Below are 17685 nucleotides of genomic sequence, written 5' to 3' on the forward strand. Positions count from 1 at the left end.
CTCAAAAGGTTGCCCATCACGGTCTGGAACCAGAGCCACGCACACACTCAGAGCCAGCGCACGAGACGGTCAATTGGACAAATTGAATGCAGGTGAGCCGGCAACCGGGCGGAAATCACCACGGCTGTCCGTGCAACCGACATACGGGGCACGCTAGGCTCAGACAGAGGCTGTAGGCTCTTCGGTGCGGGGTACACAGACCCCAGATGGTCACAATTTCTTGTTCTGGGAGACTGCCCTCATCACCAAGAAAACGGACCTGACTGGGCATTCAGATTTACAAACAGAAACGAACCGACACAAAAGGCTCCTGCGTATCAGACTGTGAGAGGAGCCGGTAAGACAAGGCCTTAGCGGGCCCACGAGAGCGAGGAAGCGATGCTACCAGGGGAGTCGCAGCCTGAGAGCGAGGGAGCTCGTAAGCGGGAAAGACCAGCCGCGGCGCCGGAGTCGGGGCCCACCACCTGAGGGGCGGGAAGGGCGTCACTTACCGCTCTCCACCTTAAACTTCTCGTGCCGCCCCTTCAGGCCGTCGATCTCGGACTGCTGGTCGGCCAGGAACTTTTCCAGTTTGTTCTGCACGGACTTGGGCAGCTTGTTCAGTTCCGTGCGCTCCAGGACCTGCTGCAACACCGCCGCCATGTCGGCCAGGCCGCCGGGAGCCGCCGCGGCAGCGGCCGACGGACCAGAAACGGAGAAGCAAGGCGAAGACCAGGAGGACCCAGAGGCCGGGGCGGCCACCTCTGCCGCCTCGCTCGGGGGCTCGCGCGCGCCGGCCCGCCGGAGGTTCCCGCGGCGGGACCCTGGGAAATCAAATCTTGGGTGAGTGGCGGCACCTCCAGCGCAACGGCGCCCGCGTCCGAATGCGCGCGCAGCAGCCGGCAGCGGCGCATCCTGGGAACAGTTCAGCGGCGGCCTCTGACCCGGACCTGCCCTCCGACTTCCCTTTTTCACTAGCATTTAGCCCCGCAGCATTCTGGGAAATGTATTTTTTTTCTCCCCTCAAACGCCTCGCGGAGCCCAATTACGCAACATCGGGTCAGCTTCCTCCTTTCTTCCCGCCCCCCGGCTCTCCTAAGCAGGCCGCGTGGCCACTGTCCGCGAGGTGGCGCCCCATGGTGCTTATTAACCCACGTCCCTCCCTAAAAAGCAGGGCCAGCTTACCATCGAAGCTTCGAGAGGCCATGGCTAGTCCTCTTGGGCGGCTCCTAGGCACCGAGCCGCTAGAGGGCATCGGTCCCGGCAGGGCCGGATGGCAAGCGCCGGGGTAACGCCACGCCGTGGACGGTGCCCGGAAGGGGGCGGGGTGGCCCGCAGGCGCTTTGGCAGAGGAACTGCGGCGGTGGCAGGGGGCCATTGCGTCATCAGTCTGCGCCACCTGTCTCCGGAGACCCGGGGTTGGGAGTGGGAAGTAAGGGGTGGGACGCCCGTCGTCTTCGGATGAATTATTGGGCCCCGAAGGCCTGAGGGGAATCTGGTCCCTGGAGGCTGGTTCTTGGACCCTAAACTCCTCGGACACACCGGCGGGTAAGTGTGCCTGCCACGCGTACAGGTGATTCCGCCTCAGGGTGTAATGCGTGTGTGTGCGAAGGTGGTGTGTGTGCACTTGGACAGGAGAACTTCCTTTTTTTAAGGAAGAAACGGACAGACTGTAGGAAACGTATGGACAGACACGATGGCACCACACACTCAAATCCAACTCTGACAGACTCACCTTATTGGAAAGAGCTGTTTAGATGCCGTGTGTGTGTGCGCATGTGTGTGCATGCGTGTGTGTGTGCATGTGTGTGCGTGTGTGTGTGCGTGTGTGTGTGTGTGTTGGGGTGGGTAACAGGGAGCCAACAGGAATTTTAAGGAGCCCGGTTCGTTTTCCAGGACGAAGATTTTGTTTGAAAAAGGAAGTTCGGAGGAGTGGTGAGTGGAACCTCTGTTTGGTGTGCTAAGGTAACATTGCAGAAAAGGTGACCTTACATTTATATATATTTTTTTAAATGGAAAAACAGCCGTCACAAACGTTTTTAAGCACGTTTCTTATAAACCACTTCTCACTCTGCCGCCTGAAGAGAACGGCTTGTTTCCAGAGGTAACTCTGGCATCTCAGCTGAATGTAAAGATGACGTCATGTTTGGTTGCTCCCCTAAAATACCTTGTTAAATTCTTTATGGGAAACAAAGCATTGCTCATGTCGTTCACCCTGCAATTCCCACAATAGTAGGCCTTTTTCGAATGTCAGTAAAGAGTTTGGGGTTGATTTTTTTTTTTTTTAAATCTCTGAAATATTTTATGTAATCACTTTAAGGTTGCAGGTATGGCAGTACTGTACTTTGCCCTAGGTACACAATATTATCGTATTGTGATCGACCATTTGGAAAGCGCAGGTATTTTGTACATGAACTCGCAGAATCCTGAGTTTAGATAGGTTTTTCAGACCTGCTGGGGTTTATTTTGTAGAGTAGGTAATCAGAGTGCAGGGCGGTAGAGTTGTCTCAAGTCACAGTGTTTGGACAACTTGGGAAGCTCCTGCTGACGCACAACATTTCAGGTAAAACTGAACTGTGTAAGCCAAGGTCCACCTTTTTAGTAGTGTCCTTTGTAAAGTATCGTTGGCTACATTTCAAAATTTCAAAGGAGCACTAAACAAACAAAAAAAAAATCTAGCATTCAACCAGATTTTACAACCCAATACATTTTCATCTTCTGTTGCATTCAGCTTCTTATACATTGACATGGCTGATAGGTGTCACCTTGGAAGAAATAAGGTTAGACCAGGTACATACCGTAACTTTGGAGTCACTGTCACTGCTGTTTCTTGCAAGAATTCGGAATTATTAGGCCAGAAGGAAAGGAGTAGAATAGCATGATGAAGTAGAGGAAAGTTTAAAACACAGAAATGCATACTTTAACCTTTTGCACTCGGATGTCGAGTGTGACTCACACGGTTAGCATTAGAATAAAGGAATCGAGAAAAAAGCAAGCGAGTGCAAAGGGTTAAGTTTAAGGCACTATAAAAGTCAAAAGCTCTTACTTTTATGGAGGCATTAATGATTTAGACATGCAGTTCTAGATTTAATCTAAACAAAAATTGTCTGCAAACTGTTGTCAGAAAAGAGATAGGAAGACATTTAATGCATTTCGAGAAAAAACTGAACAGGCTCTTTGAAAAACAACAGCAGCAACAACAAGAACAGCATCCAGCCGGCCATTTCAAGCTGGAGCCAGTCCTCTGGGCTTTCGTTTTAGAGAAGGCAAATCATTGTGACCGTTTACGGGTGTCAGATACGCCATCCCAGCACATCTCTAGCTGCCTCCACTTGGTTGGGCTGACTCAGAGTGAAATTTTTTATAAAACTCAAAAGACTTATTATCTCTATTCAAAATGCTGCAACTGTGTACCTGCAGCCTTTTATATCGTTTTATAACATTTTGGAATATTATCTCTTTACATTTTTGTCTCCCACACCAAATGTGAACTCTTTGAGATCATCATTCATTATTGCCTACTCTTTTAGTTGGCATCTTTGTTTTTTAGCTACAGAAAATCAAATCAAAGGAGCACAGGCCAGTAAGAGGAATATACTGGTTCTCATCTGCCGTCGGGAGTTACCCTTAGTAATGGTTTAGAAGAGAAACTGAGTTTGATTCCTCGTTAGGAGCATGGTGTTTAAGGGCATGGATTCTAGAACCAGACTGAGTTTACATCGTACCTTTGCCACTTACCAGCTTCGTCACTTGGGCAAGTTACATTACCTTTCTCTGTTTTAGCAGGAGCCATACAAAGGTTGTTATTGCATTGCTGTTTACTTCAGTAGCTCTTGTTCTATGGGTTACTCAAGAGCAGACATCAAGCATTACCTTCATAAGCATCGCACCTGGCACAACTTCTAGCATGTCGTAGTTCTTCACAGTATGCTTAGGTTCTCTCTACCTCCCAGTGAGCAAATCAGATATTATCATCCTTGTCCTGGCCATGTGGCTCAGTGGGAATGTCATCCCGTACACTGAAAAGGTTGCCAGTTTGGTTCCTAGTCAGGGTACATACCTACGTTGCAGATTCGATCCCTGGTTGGGGCACTCATGGGAGACAACCAGTTGTTGTTTCTCTCTCTCTCTTCCTCTCTCTCTCTCTCTCTAAATCAATAAAAACATATCCTCAGGTGAGGATTAAAAAAATTATCTTTTCTGTTTGAGAAATGCATACTGAGGCTTAGCAATAGATTATTAATTTTAGCACAACTAAGGAGTAGTACATCTGAAATAAAAATACAGGTGTGTTGACTACTAATTTAGTGTCCTTTCCCTTATCGGAAATGTGGTATTCAGTTTCATCTCTCATATCAACTCTGGTTGGTTAGACTCATATCAACTCTGGTTGCAGCACTGTGTTGAGAATTTTGAAGCTACATTTGAACTTTGCAAGTAAGAATATCCTATTTAATAAGCAATCACTGCAAGGCATAGGGTAGCATTGAGGTAGTACCACTTCTCTCTCTGTACTTCCCCCCCATGAGGAAAATGTTGCAAGTTATAATTTCCCCCCTAAAAATACTATATTTTTTTCTTGTAATTTAGGAGATTGAATTAGTTCTCAATAATGGGAAGAACCTACATTGTAGAAGAGACTATTGGCCAGTATCTCACAAACCTCAGTCTCCAAGGAAAGTCTTTTGTCTCAGGTCTTTTAATAGGACAGGTATGTATCTTTTACTGTGTGTTTATTGACAGAACAAATTACCTGTTTATTTAAAGTTGAACCATGCTGTTTGACAATAAACTCAAGGTTCGGGGATGGAGGGATGGAATGGAGAAGTAAATTTAAAATGGATTTTTGAGGAAAAATGTGGAGCAGTATGACAGACCTAGTCCGGGTGTGCTCAAGTCAGAGCACATTCCCGTTTGACAAGGCAAAAGTAATTTATAATGTGGAAACTTCAAAATCAGAATTTTTACTGAGCACATTATTTGTATGTTTGTGTGTGTGTTTCCAAAGTGTTTTGTACTTCCTTTTAATCTTTATTACTTCCTGGTGGTTCAGTTTTTTATAGAAGTAGCTTTTGACAGTTTTATTCCCATTTTAATTTATCTCAGTCTTAGAGCAACAGTCATCCTATATTTTGTTACGTAGTATAGTACTTATCATATTGATTTTTAAAAAAATGTTAATTCAATGGAGAGGGAGTGGGAAGAGGTGGGAAAAATTTGAAAATTACACACATTCTATTTCCCCCATAAAGTTAAGCCTTAAAAGTCAACACAAAATGGAATAGAGATTTGGACAGTTACTTTAAAAAGCATGAGCACCAACTGACTTATTATAATTGAAGGAAGACTGTGTTAATAAGCAAGGAGGACTCGTCAGCAATACAAAGCAGCAAGAACAACTAAAAAAGAGAGTAACAGACAAACTGCCTGTGTCCATCTAAACACCGTTTAGGGGAAAGTGCACTGTGGCCCAAGGGCTTGAGTTTGAGGCCTGTTAGCAAATGAAGCTCTATTGTGACAGAGCTCTAGTTCCGGATATTTTATCCTGATGCCTTAGAGAATTCAAATTGCATAACTCACATTCCTTGTTCTGATGCTATCCCATATTCCCATGATCCCCCCGGTCACACCTTCATGGTCACAAACCTGATTCTGACCTTGTAAGACAGAGGGCAGACCCTGCACTGTTCACCCAGGTAGTCCCATCCTATGAGGCCTCTCATTAGATGGCCAGCCTGCCTCTCTTGGCAACAATCTGAACTTCTTTCTTATTCCGGAAACTCAGTATCTAATATAGGGTTCCTTTTGCTAGGAACTTTTATTTTTTTACTTTATATGTTTATTTTTTTTGTGTTAAATGTTAAATCTTTTATGATGCTGGTGTTTGTGTTTGTTTTTTTTTCTCCATAGGTTTTTTCCCCCCTTCCCCCCCTCCCCACTCATGCCCTCACCCCCCTGTTGTCTGTGTCCATTGGTTAGGCTTATATGCATGCTGCTAGGAACTTTTTATTTAAGTTTCTTTACTTCCCATTTTTCTTTTTAATTTAAAGGAAGAAGAGTTTTAGAGAAAGATGGGTTCATAAAATAAAAGTTCAGTGAGAAATACCCTCTTCCAAACTTGCCTTAGTGCATATAGACGGTTTCTCACAAATGCCTCTCCCAATTTAGGATGTTCCTTCTGCTGTTGCTTCATGCTGCCTTTTAATTCCTTCCACTCTTCTACATGTTCTTTCTTCCTCTTTATTCCGGGGTTCATCATTTTTCTCTCCTTCCCGTCAAGCTTATCTGTTTCCTACTTCTAGGGTCATTTTCTTTTCAAAGTCATAGATTTTATGAGAAGGAGTAACTTTCTTAATCAGCACCTACCTTTTCCTGTGTACATTTGAATGTAACTCTCTGGAAATAACTTTTATAGAAATAAATTCTCTTTCTTTTCTAGTCCAAGATGACACTAAAGATGGGAATTTCAGGTCATGTCTGAGGATGACCACATACTAACTTGTATTATCAGTCTTATTTTTATTCTTTCTTTATAGGAACCTTCGACTGTAATAACACTAGGCTATTAAATGTCCCTTAATTTATATTTGGGTTTCCCACCTTTGATTACCATTTAACTGCTATTAAAACTAAGGAACATAAATCTGATACCATTTCACTTATGTGTCCCCTTGTTTTTCTGTGGACACACATATGCAAGTTTCCCACTATTGTCATTTTTTTGTATTTTTCTTTTTGTTTTTTAGTTTCTGTTGATATACAGTATTTGTCATTTCAATGACAGTAAGATGCATAAGGTCATTTGTTGCTTTATTTCATTGAACCACCAATATGTTCAAATTATATAGGAAATAAATATAATAACTAGAAAATTGACCGAGCGTATTTGTTTTCTTTTGATTTAAATGTAGTTCATTTACTCATCCAGTAAGTCATTTTTAGTGACCACTATGTGATTCACATTTGGATGTCCAAATAAATAAGAGGCTGATAGTAAATATATTAAAAGATGACATGTGGGAGAAGTGTTGTAAGCATATTTATGAAAATTGATTTCTGTATAGATTCCATTATAATATAGACATTAACAATTTAAGCTGTTATAAATATTACTATTTTTGTATGTCATAAGAGCTTTATATTCTTCAGTCAGATATCACTCTAATAAGTTTTTCTAATTTGTTTTTAAGTGTTCTTCACAGAAAGATTATGTGATTCTTGCCACTAGAACACCACCGAAAGAGGAAAGAAATGAGAACCTCAAGCATCCCAAAGATCAATTGGATAACTTGGATGAAGAATGGGCCACAGAACATGCTAACCAGGTCACCATAGTTTTCTCCTTATATAGTTAAGTTTGTGTTTATTGACTGACACAATAAAATCACTTTATCCTCAGATTACCAGAGTAGGATTTCAGAGTACTCATTCTTAAGTTTTCACAGCTTGCATTTTCTTACTGGAAGTTAAGTAACCTACCCAATATTACAGAATAAGTAGTGGAACTGGGATTTGAACCGAGGCAGTCTGACATTTTAATCTTATATGCTATGCTTTTCCATTGTTAATTTTTATCTTCTATTTTTTTTAACTCCTACTACGTTCATTTAGCTTATTTTCAGTTTTTACTTTAAAATAATACTGGTTATTGATAATATAGTTTCTGGTCAGATTGTTTTAAAGGTTTAAACTAGGCATTGAGGCAATAAATGATGGTTAAATTTTTTAAAAATCCTCATAATTTATGTTTTAACCAAAGCAAAAGACATTACCCAAACCAGTTATAAGAGAAATGAGATAAAAATAGAAAATGTTACAGAAATATAGAGGGGGAATAACTAAATACCTGCCAATGGCTGGATTCAGACAGTCTGATAGAAGGCTCTGAACTCGAAAAATGAATAGGATTTTGCCAGTAGAAGTAAGGGAACAAATTCAATGTCCAAAGGAAGGTATGTATAAATGACCTGAGGGCATTAAAGTTAAAGGTATGTTAGGAAAATAGCAAGCAATTGGGTATAATTGAAATACAGGATATATAAAAGAATATAGTTATACATAAGACTGTAAAGGGCCAGTTATGGATGGCTTTGGAGTCCCATCCTAAGAAGTGAGGAGTTTGTTTGGTAGACAGTAGCTCTATGGTAAGTTTCAGAGCTCCCTATTTGGAGAAGGAGGTAATATGATCCTCCAGTAATTTAGAAATTAATTTTAACCCTTTGTACACCATAAGCGTCTATAGATGCTTTAAAAAATCATTTTTTGTGAGAATTTTCACCTGAAAATATTCAAGAATACCTGAATTATGAGCAATACATTTATTTTTATAACATTCATTGCAAATTGATTTTTTAAATTAAATTCAAAATATCGTGGCGTGTAAGGTTGGTTTCCGTTTTGGACGCGTGGCAGTTTAATGCCTTAGTACAATGTAAATGGAGAGTAGAGAGACTGGACACAGAACAAAAAACATATAATAGCAATAGTCCAAAAAAAGATGATGTGAGTCTAAGCTAGACTCAGCTTCATGAGGAACAGGGTTTATATCTGTTTTGTTTATGGCTATATCCTCTGTGCCAAGCACAGTATTTTCATAGTGTATAAAGAAAACTCCAAAATATTGGATAAATGAATGCATGAATAAACTGAAGCAGTGAACTAAAACTTCATTGCCAAAACATTTCAGAAAGAACTAGTATCAAGACAATTTAGTGAGCAAGTAGATTGCGAATGGAGAAATATTGTGAAAGAAAGAGTAGCTCAAGATTACTAAGATTTTTAGCCTGGGTTTCTAGGAAGATGGTGTTGCTATTATATAGGCAAGAAACTGATTTGGGGGTGGGCAAGGAAATGATGTTTAAATTAATTAAAATTAGATATTAAATGGTTTATATCATCTAATAAAGAATGTCAGAGCAAGGTAAAAGTAAAATTATTTCTTTCTCTAATGAACTTTAAATCTTTTAAACACACATGTTTTTGTGATGGAGGTGTGTAGTATCCTATATAATAAAAGGCTAATACAGAAATGGAACGAAAAGCGGAACAACCGGTCGCTATGACACGCACTGACCACCAGGGGGCAGATGCTCAATGCAGGAGCTGCCCTCCGGTGGTCAGTGCACTCCCACAGGGGAGTGCCACTCAGCCAGAAGCCCTGAGCCGGGCTCATGGCTGGCGAGCACAGCGGCTTAGTTGGACATCCCCCAAGGGCTCCCGGATTGCGAGAGGGCACAGGCTGGCCTGAGGGGACCCCCACACACACACCCACCCACCAAGTGCACGAATTTTGTGCACTGGGCCTCTAGTGTAGTTATCCAAGAAATATTTAATATCATCTTCTAACAAAAATGTTAAATATTTTAAACTTCATTTCCAAAAGTTTTGTGTGTATATATGGTTATTTATGTAGCTAATATATTTGTGTGTATATACTTAGATGCATACAGAAACATAAAATTTATGTAGCAAAATATATTCACATTTTTATGCCTCTAGAAAGAAATGGTTAATTTTATGTAGCTATTTTGAAAAGATATGCAGATGCCCATGCTAAATACGAAAACTTTATTCTTTGTATTGTCAGGCTTGTGTTACTATAATAAATAGAATTGATGAAGCCAGAGGGAGCCACCAGCAGTGGCTACACCAATCTATTAGGGATTATATTATGATATCTAATTTCTGAAGACTTAACTTTGTGATCAATTTGTTCAACTACACAAAAGATAACCTAACTGAGTCTAGATGGTAGAAAGATATCCATGTGGCATTAAAAAGTACTAGTAGCCACAGTTGTGTGAAAGGAAATAATAGATATTACAGAAGACAAACTGGTAGTATGTGTCACACACTTTAAAAATATGCATAACTTCTTAGACTAGTAATCCACCTCAAGAGATTTATCCTAAACAAATAATCCAGTGAACACAGAAAAACTTGCAAGGATTTTTATCCAGTATTATTTTAGGGTAAAGAAAAATTACAAAATACATAAATACTCAATTATATCAATAAATAGGTTTTAAAAACAGGTAAACCTAAGTAATAGGAAACAATGGATTTTCAAGTCAGACTCCCTCTGATCAAATTCCAGGCTCTAGTATTCTAAATATAGGGATACAGTGATAGTTGAGAATTATTTCATCCCTTAAGGACCTCCCAGACCCACTAGTAAGGTACCCAAAAATATAAGAAAAAGTCAGCTCTCAGCCTGAGTAAAGTTATAGCGTTAGAAAGCCTAGGCATATATATGGAGAACAGTGAGAAGTTTTGACTGGCATTTTGATATTTCAGAGTAAGTAGTGTCAAATGAAGGATATCTGATTATCCAGATTTTAGTCTGAAATAGCAGTCTAAGGAAAAAATGATACTTTATTTAGCTGATAGCGGAAGCCATTGGAAAAAAATCTTACAAGATATTTCAGTTTTTGATTTCATGAGAAAGGGGTTGGTTTATTTATGTAGCTAATGGGTTTCATTATTTAATGGTTTTACTTATAAGGTTATTTTAGGGTAAAAGTTCAGGATACTCTAGGAAGATTGTGTTCATAATGACACCCCATTTGTCTTGGTTATCATCCATTTCTCAGTATTTTAACCCGTTTCTCAAAGCTCCTACCTCAATGCTGTTCATATAGTTGGTACTAAGTAGGGATTTGCTTATTTAATATTTAGCTTCTCAGACACAAAGGATTGCATATAATGCCAAATGTTTATGTTAGCTAATATTATATTTCTATTTTTAGGTATCCAGAATGCTACCTGGGGGTCTTTTAGTTCTTGGAATATTTATTATTACAACATTAGAAATGGGAAATGATTTTCAAAATACCCTGCGCAGAGTAAGTCTGAAATATAAAAATTCTTAATATGATCAAGTTACATCTTATTTTAATGGATGCTGTTTGTATATATGTATACCTGTGTATACATATTTGAATTTCTGTCCCATAATTCTTTATACTAGAGGCCCGATGCACGAAACTCATGGAAGAGTAGACCTTCCTTTCCCCAGCTGCCAGCATTGGCTTTCCTCTGGCCCCTGGGACCCAGGCTTCCCTCTGGCACCCGGGACCCAGGTTTCCCTTGCAGCCCTGGCTTCCTCCAGAAGGTCGTCTGGGAAGGACGTCTGGTCTAGTTAGCATATTATGCTTTTATTATTATAGATTGTGTTGACATAGCTTTCCCACCCAATTGCTTGGTATCTTGTGTGTAATGTCAATATTTATATTTTCAGTCCAAGCTGCAGATGTTAAAATAGTCTTCATTTAAAGATTTTTTTATTATTATGAAACAAGTTATAGTGATTTAACTGTTTCTGTTGTACAATAGCAGTATTCTGTTAGACCTTTCATTTAGTTCCAAGTGATTGCTATAATGTGAAATTAATAGGCTTTGCGATTCTTCTGTTCAATTCTCTCAGTATCCTGAGAGTAAAACAAAGTCAACACAATAATCAGATATTTATTCTTTATTCCTGGACTGAGTATTATGAATCCCTGTTTTCGTTTTATTCCCACATCAGTGAATTGGGTAATAAAGTCTACATGTAAATATGAAGGTTCACAAGCTGTTTCCCCTGACAACCTAAAGTAAACTCTGCAGCCAGCCTTCTACTCTTTAAAAAGTTATTTCCCACCCTGATTGGTTTGGCTCAGTGGATAGAGCGTCATCCTGTGGACTTAAGGGTCCCAGATTCGATTCTGGACAAGGGCACATGCCAGGGTTGCAGGCTCGATCCCCAGTGGGGGTCGTGCAGGAGGCAGCCAATCAATCATTCTCTCTCATCATGGATATTTCTGTCTCTCCCTCTCCATTCCTCTCTGAAATCAATAAAAATATACTTTAAAATAAATAAATAAATAAATAAATAAAAAGTTATTCCCCCCATTAAGAGAGAAGCGGACCTCATAATCTTAAAAAATGCAAAAACCCACAGAAAATCCCCAAAACTTTTTCTAGTAAAGAAGTGTGCAACTAAGAATTCCAGATTCTACAGATTCTTCCAGTTTTATAACCTTACCTATCAAATGTCCACTGTCAAACTTTTGATATTTGTACCTAAGAGAGTAAGGGAAGAAAATGGAGATTTTTCCCTCCCCTGGGAAGTTATTCAACCTTCTGCTATCTTTCCCATCTTCTATATATATATAAAAGGCTAATATGCAAAGTGTCCCCATGGGAATTTGACCAAGCGACCAGGAGTTCTGTTGCTCGCTATGACATGCGCTGACCACCAGGGGGCAGTGCGGAATGAAGGAAGGCCCCAGCTGGCAGCTGGGGAAGGGAGGCCCTTGTCGGCAGCTGGAAGGAAGGCCCCAGCCTGCAGTTGGAAGGCCCTGATCGCCAGCCAGGCCTAGGGACCCCACCCGTGTACGAATTTCATGCGTCGGGCTTCTAGTTTTTAATAAATGTATGTTACAGTTACTCGATCTCAATAGCATTTTGGAATATGATCTAAACCTTTATGTATTAATAACATTGGTTGTGCATCCTTTTGTGGTTGGTGCTGGATTGAATGGGGGTGAATGTGGACTCAGTGCTAGAGAAATATAGTCAGATCCTCTTTCCTGTTGTTTTTGTATCTGTTTGTAAGAAGCATATGAGACTTTAGAAATGCTGTATTTCAGAAATTATTGAGTTTGAATTATCTAACTTTGTTTCCATTGGCCAGCATTGAGGAACACTATAAGAAAGAACATTATAAAACTTGCCAGTGTCTCCCATAAGATCATTGATAAGAACTTTGTTCATTATATCACATATTGTCTTTGAAGAAATTTCTTTTGATATCGTTATGAAAAAAGCTGTGCCTCTTCTGATCAATTGTTTTCAGCTAATTTATGGACCATGTGCAGTAGGTAACAAATTAGGTTTCGTTGTACGCATTATTGTTAGAAAGCTTAGAGCCATATCATAACTCCTCTCCATATATCAAGTATGCCTTTCCATAATTCTTATTTCTGGTATAAATATATGTCACTATTTCTCTTTTTTTGTCACTTTAAATTTATGTTGCTACTATATTGTATGTGTCCTTATATGTTGCTTTAAATCTTTTGTGACATTTAAATAAGAAATGCCAAATGGGTGACATGCTCCATTTTTATAGTTTAAAAATAACTTGTCCTTTCTCACTCTTATTATAATAAAGCCTTTATTCTATATTTCACTTAAATGTTTGCCCAAAATTAATTTTTATGTCCAGTTGATTCTTAATGATGATGGATTATATTTTCTATTTTAAAAAACCAATTGTGTAAATGGAACCCAAACGGTTAATAATCAGTTTCACTCTTTCTTTTGAAGAAAAGATAATTTAATTGTAGAATCATGAAATTTTAAATAGATGGGAGCTTAGGGACATTATAATTGTATGTTTTTCTGCATTCACTTTGCATTCAATTGGTGTGTGTTTTCCTCTATTTCAGCTAGTATTTGCTGTGGAAAAATCTATGAATAAAAAGAGACTGTGGAGTTTCACAGAGGAGGAAGTCTCAGATCGAGTGACACTTCACATTTGCTCTTCTACAAAAAAGTATCTTTTATTTAGGTGTTTATGTTTTAAATGTATATAATACCAAAATAATGTTCCTATAAGTTTTCCCCCCAAACATTTACTTAAATCATTATTTAAAAAATAATCTTAGTTGTAAGTTTTTCTGTAAATAACACATACTTAGCACAATAACAACTACTACTGCTACTACTACTACTACTAATATAATCATGCCTCAAGGTTGCAAAGACTTTGACAGAAGTGTCAAGGACTAGGGATTGAGAACTGTTTACCAGCAAGATAGGTCCCCTACAGAGAAGTAGATACCCCAGCTGACAGCTTAAGCAAAGTAATGCTTTTATTATGTTAAATTTTTACCTCCAATTGCTATTGGTAAAATGTTCAATTCAAAGCACAGGTGCACTGAGCTGGACAGTTAGGGTATCTAAGAAATTTTTAGGACTTAAGCCAAGATCAAATGGCACTAAAAGCTAGTTATAGGGACCCCTTAGCTTCTTTCCTATACATCTTGCCAGGGCAAGAATGCCTCCCAAGCAAGTGACAGCCTTAGGAAGAAAGTGAAGCAATGCAAGGGCCCAATGAATCAGGATTTGGAAAAGACAAAATTCAAACAGTGATCACTCCTGCAGAAGCTGGGCTTTAAACTCCTTTGTGTATTTAACTAGAAAGTTTCATGTGCAGGCCCCTTGACCCAATAAAGATTCTCAGGCTTGACTCCATCCAAAACAGCACACCTATTTGTTATACAGGGTGTGTGTTTGAGCAAGTGCTTTCTATTCATTATGATTAGCAGGATTTATAAGCCACAATAAATATTTTAAAGCACCACAACTATAGTCAGAGCAATTTATATATATATATATATATTTGTATAATTACATACATATGTGTATATATTGTTAAGTGTGTAAAATGGTATAATTTTGTAAAAACTCTTGGATGCTTATAGTTGTTTTTTTTATTTTTTGATGGTCTGGGTCATTTTTATCCTTAATTAGTAAAGAATACTTTGTCGAACTTATGATATCCATGATCCAAAGGTAAGAAAAATTGCTCTTTAAAGATTTTTCTGTGTTGCAAACTATTTTTAAAGTACAATTCAATTCTTTATTTAGTTTTAAAAAATTTCAGTGCTGTTCCCTCCTATTGATGTCCACAACCACCTATATTTTTTTATTTTGAAATATTTCATTACAGACAAGGAAAATTTATGTGGTGGTTTTGTTGTGTTTTTTTTTAGTTGTTAACATATGTTTATTAAACTCCCCCTACCGTGTTTATGTGTTTAGTAGTATATTTGAGAGGCTGGTAGTAAAAGTATGTGGGCTTTTGGTAGCTATAGTGCCTAGTAAGCAAGCTACTTGCACTCAGCAGAATCCAAACTAACATTTACTTACTGAGATGTTTAAAAGCAATGTGAAAAAGTAACTGTAGAATTCTGTTAGGGTGGATGGGACAGAAAGGAGAACATCTGGCACCTGAAAGTCACTCAGTGGTTATTTGCTTCACATCAGAAAGCTCCAGAATTAACATTGTCGAAGCTATAGATGAGAGCTAGAGGACCAGAGGACTCCTCAGAATTCTAAACATGGACCACCTGGTTTTTGCCAGCCAACCACTGGAGGAGGGAGTCACCAAGTTCAGTATTCTGAAGATTACTAAAATTAAATGCATGCTTTGTTTTTATTTAGTTATAACCTATTGCCCTTTGATGAAAGAATATGGCCAAATATATTAGCTATCAGGTTGTTCAAGTTATTAGGTTGTACATATGATGACCTAAAGCACATATTCTATGTTTTTACCCCTCTCTCACTAAAGAGTTCAGCAAAACCAGCAGATTGGAAGTATCAAAATGGACTATCAACTTCATGGCTTTCTTTAGAGTGTACAGTTCATATTAATATTCACATCCCACTGTCTACCACTTCTGTCAGCTATACTCTGGAGAAAAATACAAAGGTATCAGAGTAATTTGAATTTTCTGTAGTGATTGCTGAATAGATAATTTGCTTTTATTCTGGTTGTCTACTGTTCATTTTATAATCCTCAAAAAGTGCATTCTAATTGTAACAATATTGTTAGAGGTAACTAATTTATTACTCCAGATTACAAATTTAGAGGAGGAACAATGTCATAATACTAACATATTTAACATAATAGGTGCTCCATAAATATTTGTTAATTAACATAATTATGTACATTGTAAAATATAGTTATGTAAGAAGGTATACTGTTTGGTCTTTTTGCTTTTGCATCATCTTTAGCTTTGTGTTCTCTTTGTTAGTCCTTTTAAAGAATTTTTGTATCATTCTTTTGTTTATATCTCATTTGTGTTGGAGGCAAATACTGCTTTATGTATTTGAGGCTTTTTCTCTTTTGTCACATTTTTAAAAGATAATGGGAATTATTGAACTTATTTGACTATGATCATGTAGTTATTAAACCTTCTAAGTCAGTGATGTAAATGGTAGTTTGAGATAAAGATTAGACAAACTATTATTAAATACTAGAGGCCTGGTGCACGAATTTGTGCACGGGTGGGGTCCCTCGGGGTGCCCTGCAGGGATTGGACTGAAACCCACAGTCCAAAGCCGCCTGCAGCTCCTACCTGCTGCTCCCACTCATCCTGGCCCCACTGTGCCTGCCACGGGCTCGCACCCAATCAGACCCGATCTGGAGAGGCTCACGCCGCTGCAGCAGCACTTGTCAGCCATGAGCCCTGTGTCGGGTGCCCTCCAAGGGGAGTGGCCTGTGGGATCGGGCTGAAACTGGCTCTCTGACATCCCCAAGGGGTCCCAAATTGCGAGAGGGCACAGGCCAGGTTGAGGGACCCCACCAGTGCACGGTCGGGGCTGGGGAGGGACCGCGGGAGGGCTCCAGGGCATGTCCGGCCCATCTTGCTCAGTCCTGATAGGCCGGACCCCAGCAGCAAGCTAACCTCCTGGTCGGAGCGTCTGCCCCCTGGTGGTGAGTGCACATCATAGTGAGCAGTTGAGTGGCCTTAGCATTCATTAGCATATTACGCTTTGATTGGTTGAACAGTTGACCGGACGACCGGACACTTAGCATATTAGGCTTTTATTATATAGGATGAATAAGGTACAAAAAACTGCTACATAAAGATTTTTACTATGCCAGTGAATTAGGAGGAAAAAGTTGTGGGGAATTTGAGATGGCATCATATCTGAAAGATATCCCTGTTGTGTTTCTTATAAGAATGGACTTGCACGCTGGGCGAAGCAAATAGAAAATGGTATTTATTTGATAAATGGACAAGTTAAAGCTGAAGATTGTGACCTACTAGAAGGACAGGTGAGTTCAGAGAAAATCCTCTTACTTATGAAATTATTTGTGTTAAGGAAAAACAAAAGATGACGAATCCTTAGTTCTATCTTTCTTTCCTTCATGAAAACAGTTTTCACCTACTTCTTATTTCTAAGGCCTTTTGAAGTAAAGGGCAGACGTTTTTCTCATAAAATTATGAGATTATTTTGGAAATAAAAAGAATCCTGCCCTTATGGCAGTTTGAAGACCAACCTTTGCCATTTTAAAGAAGGGACTATATGGGCTCCTAAAATAGCTTTGATCTGAAGAGAAACTTTATGATCTCTCCTTTCAGAGCAAGGGCCAGCAAACTTTGCAGAAATAAGGACCGTTTGGTCTCTGTTGCAGCTATTCAGTTCTGATGTTGTAGCATGTAAGCAGCCACAATACGTAAATGAATGATATTAGTGTGTTCCAGTAAAACTTTATTTATAAAGACTGGTGGTAGTCTCAATTTGACCTGTAGACCATAGTTTGCTAGTCTTTGCTTTAGAAGAATAAAAGTAGGGAATTAATGTTTTGTTTGTTTTGTTTTTATCAAAAAACAAAACATTGCTATAGAATATACAAAGTAACATGTCTATAGAAATAGCTAAAACAAAACAAATAATAATACTTTTTTTCTCTAAGTTACTTAGTATGTGTAGGATAGTTCCTAAATTGTCTTTTATGTTCCATTCTGATCTCAGTAATCTAGTTTTAACTTTTTTTCCCCTAGAAAAAACCTCGAGGAAATGCTCAAGCAAGTAGTTGTTCTTTTGATGTCAGAGTGTTAACGCAGTTGGTAAATATTTTAAAATCCTTCTTATCTAAAGTACATTATTTCTAAGAATAAACTTAATGAAATTGTTTCTGTT

At 39.0% G+C, this 17685-nt stretch overlaps 2 protein-coding genes across 8 annotated transcripts in view; one reads left to right on the forward strand and one right to left on the reverse strand.

Moving 5' to 3' along the window:
- TPR (translocated promoter region, nuclear basket protein) overlaps nucleotides 1–1327 on the reverse strand; it is a 66487-nt gene extending 65160 nt beyond the window's left edge. Inside the window, exons 1-2 of one of the 2 annotated variants that reach the window (XM_079760680.1) lie at nucleotides 1165–1327; nucleotides 492–803 (exon numbers count right to left, since the gene is read on the reverse strand). In XM_079760680.1, coding sequence (XP_079616806.1) covers nucleotides 492–803; nucleotides 1165–1234 — 382 coding nt within the window. In that variant the 5' untranslated portion in view covers nucleotides 1235–1327. The remainder of the gene's footprint in view (nucleotides 1–491; nucleotides 804–1164) is intronic. The other variant, XM_079760679.1, reaches the window with a different exon arrangement.
- A 49-nt stretch (nucleotides 1328–1376) lies between these two features.
- The window catches only part of ODR4 (odr-4 GPCR localization factor homolog), a 45556-nt gene continuing 29247 nt past the window's right edge, over nucleotides 1377–17685 (forward strand). For 3 of the 6 annotated variants that reach the window (XR_013812919.1, XR_013812920.1, XM_079760683.1), the window contains exons 1-10: nucleotides 1377–1527; nucleotides 1876–1944; nucleotides 4570–4690; nucleotides 7170–7304; nucleotides 10728–10823; nucleotides 13413–13519; nucleotides 14505–14541; nucleotides 15323–15463; nucleotides 16721–16816; nucleotides 17547–17612. Coding sequence is in view for 4 of the 6 variants with exons in the window: in XM_079760683.1 (XP_079616809.1) it covers nucleotides 4592–4690; nucleotides 7170–7304; nucleotides 10728–10823; nucleotides 13413–13519; nucleotides 14505–14541; nucleotides 15323–15463; nucleotides 16721–16816; nucleotides 17547–17612 (777 nt within the window). In the remaining 2 variants the exon portion in view is untranslated. Of the gene's footprint in view, nucleotides 1553–1875; nucleotides 1945–4569; nucleotides 4691–7169; nucleotides 7305–10727; nucleotides 10824–13412; nucleotides 13520–14504; nucleotides 14542–15322; nucleotides 15464–16720; nucleotides 16817–17546; nucleotides 17613–17685 lie in introns of all 6 variants that reach the window. The other 3 variants (XM_079760684.1, XM_079760685.1, XM_079760686.1) reach the window with 3 other exon arrangements.

Source organism: Cnephaeus nilssonii, assembly GCF_951640355.1.
Source record: "Cnephaeus nilssonii genome assembly, chromosome: 21".
In the NCBI taxonomy this organism is placed as follows: Eukaryota; Metazoa; Chordata; class Mammalia; order Chiroptera; family Vespertilionidae; genus Cnephaeus; species Cnephaeus nilssonii.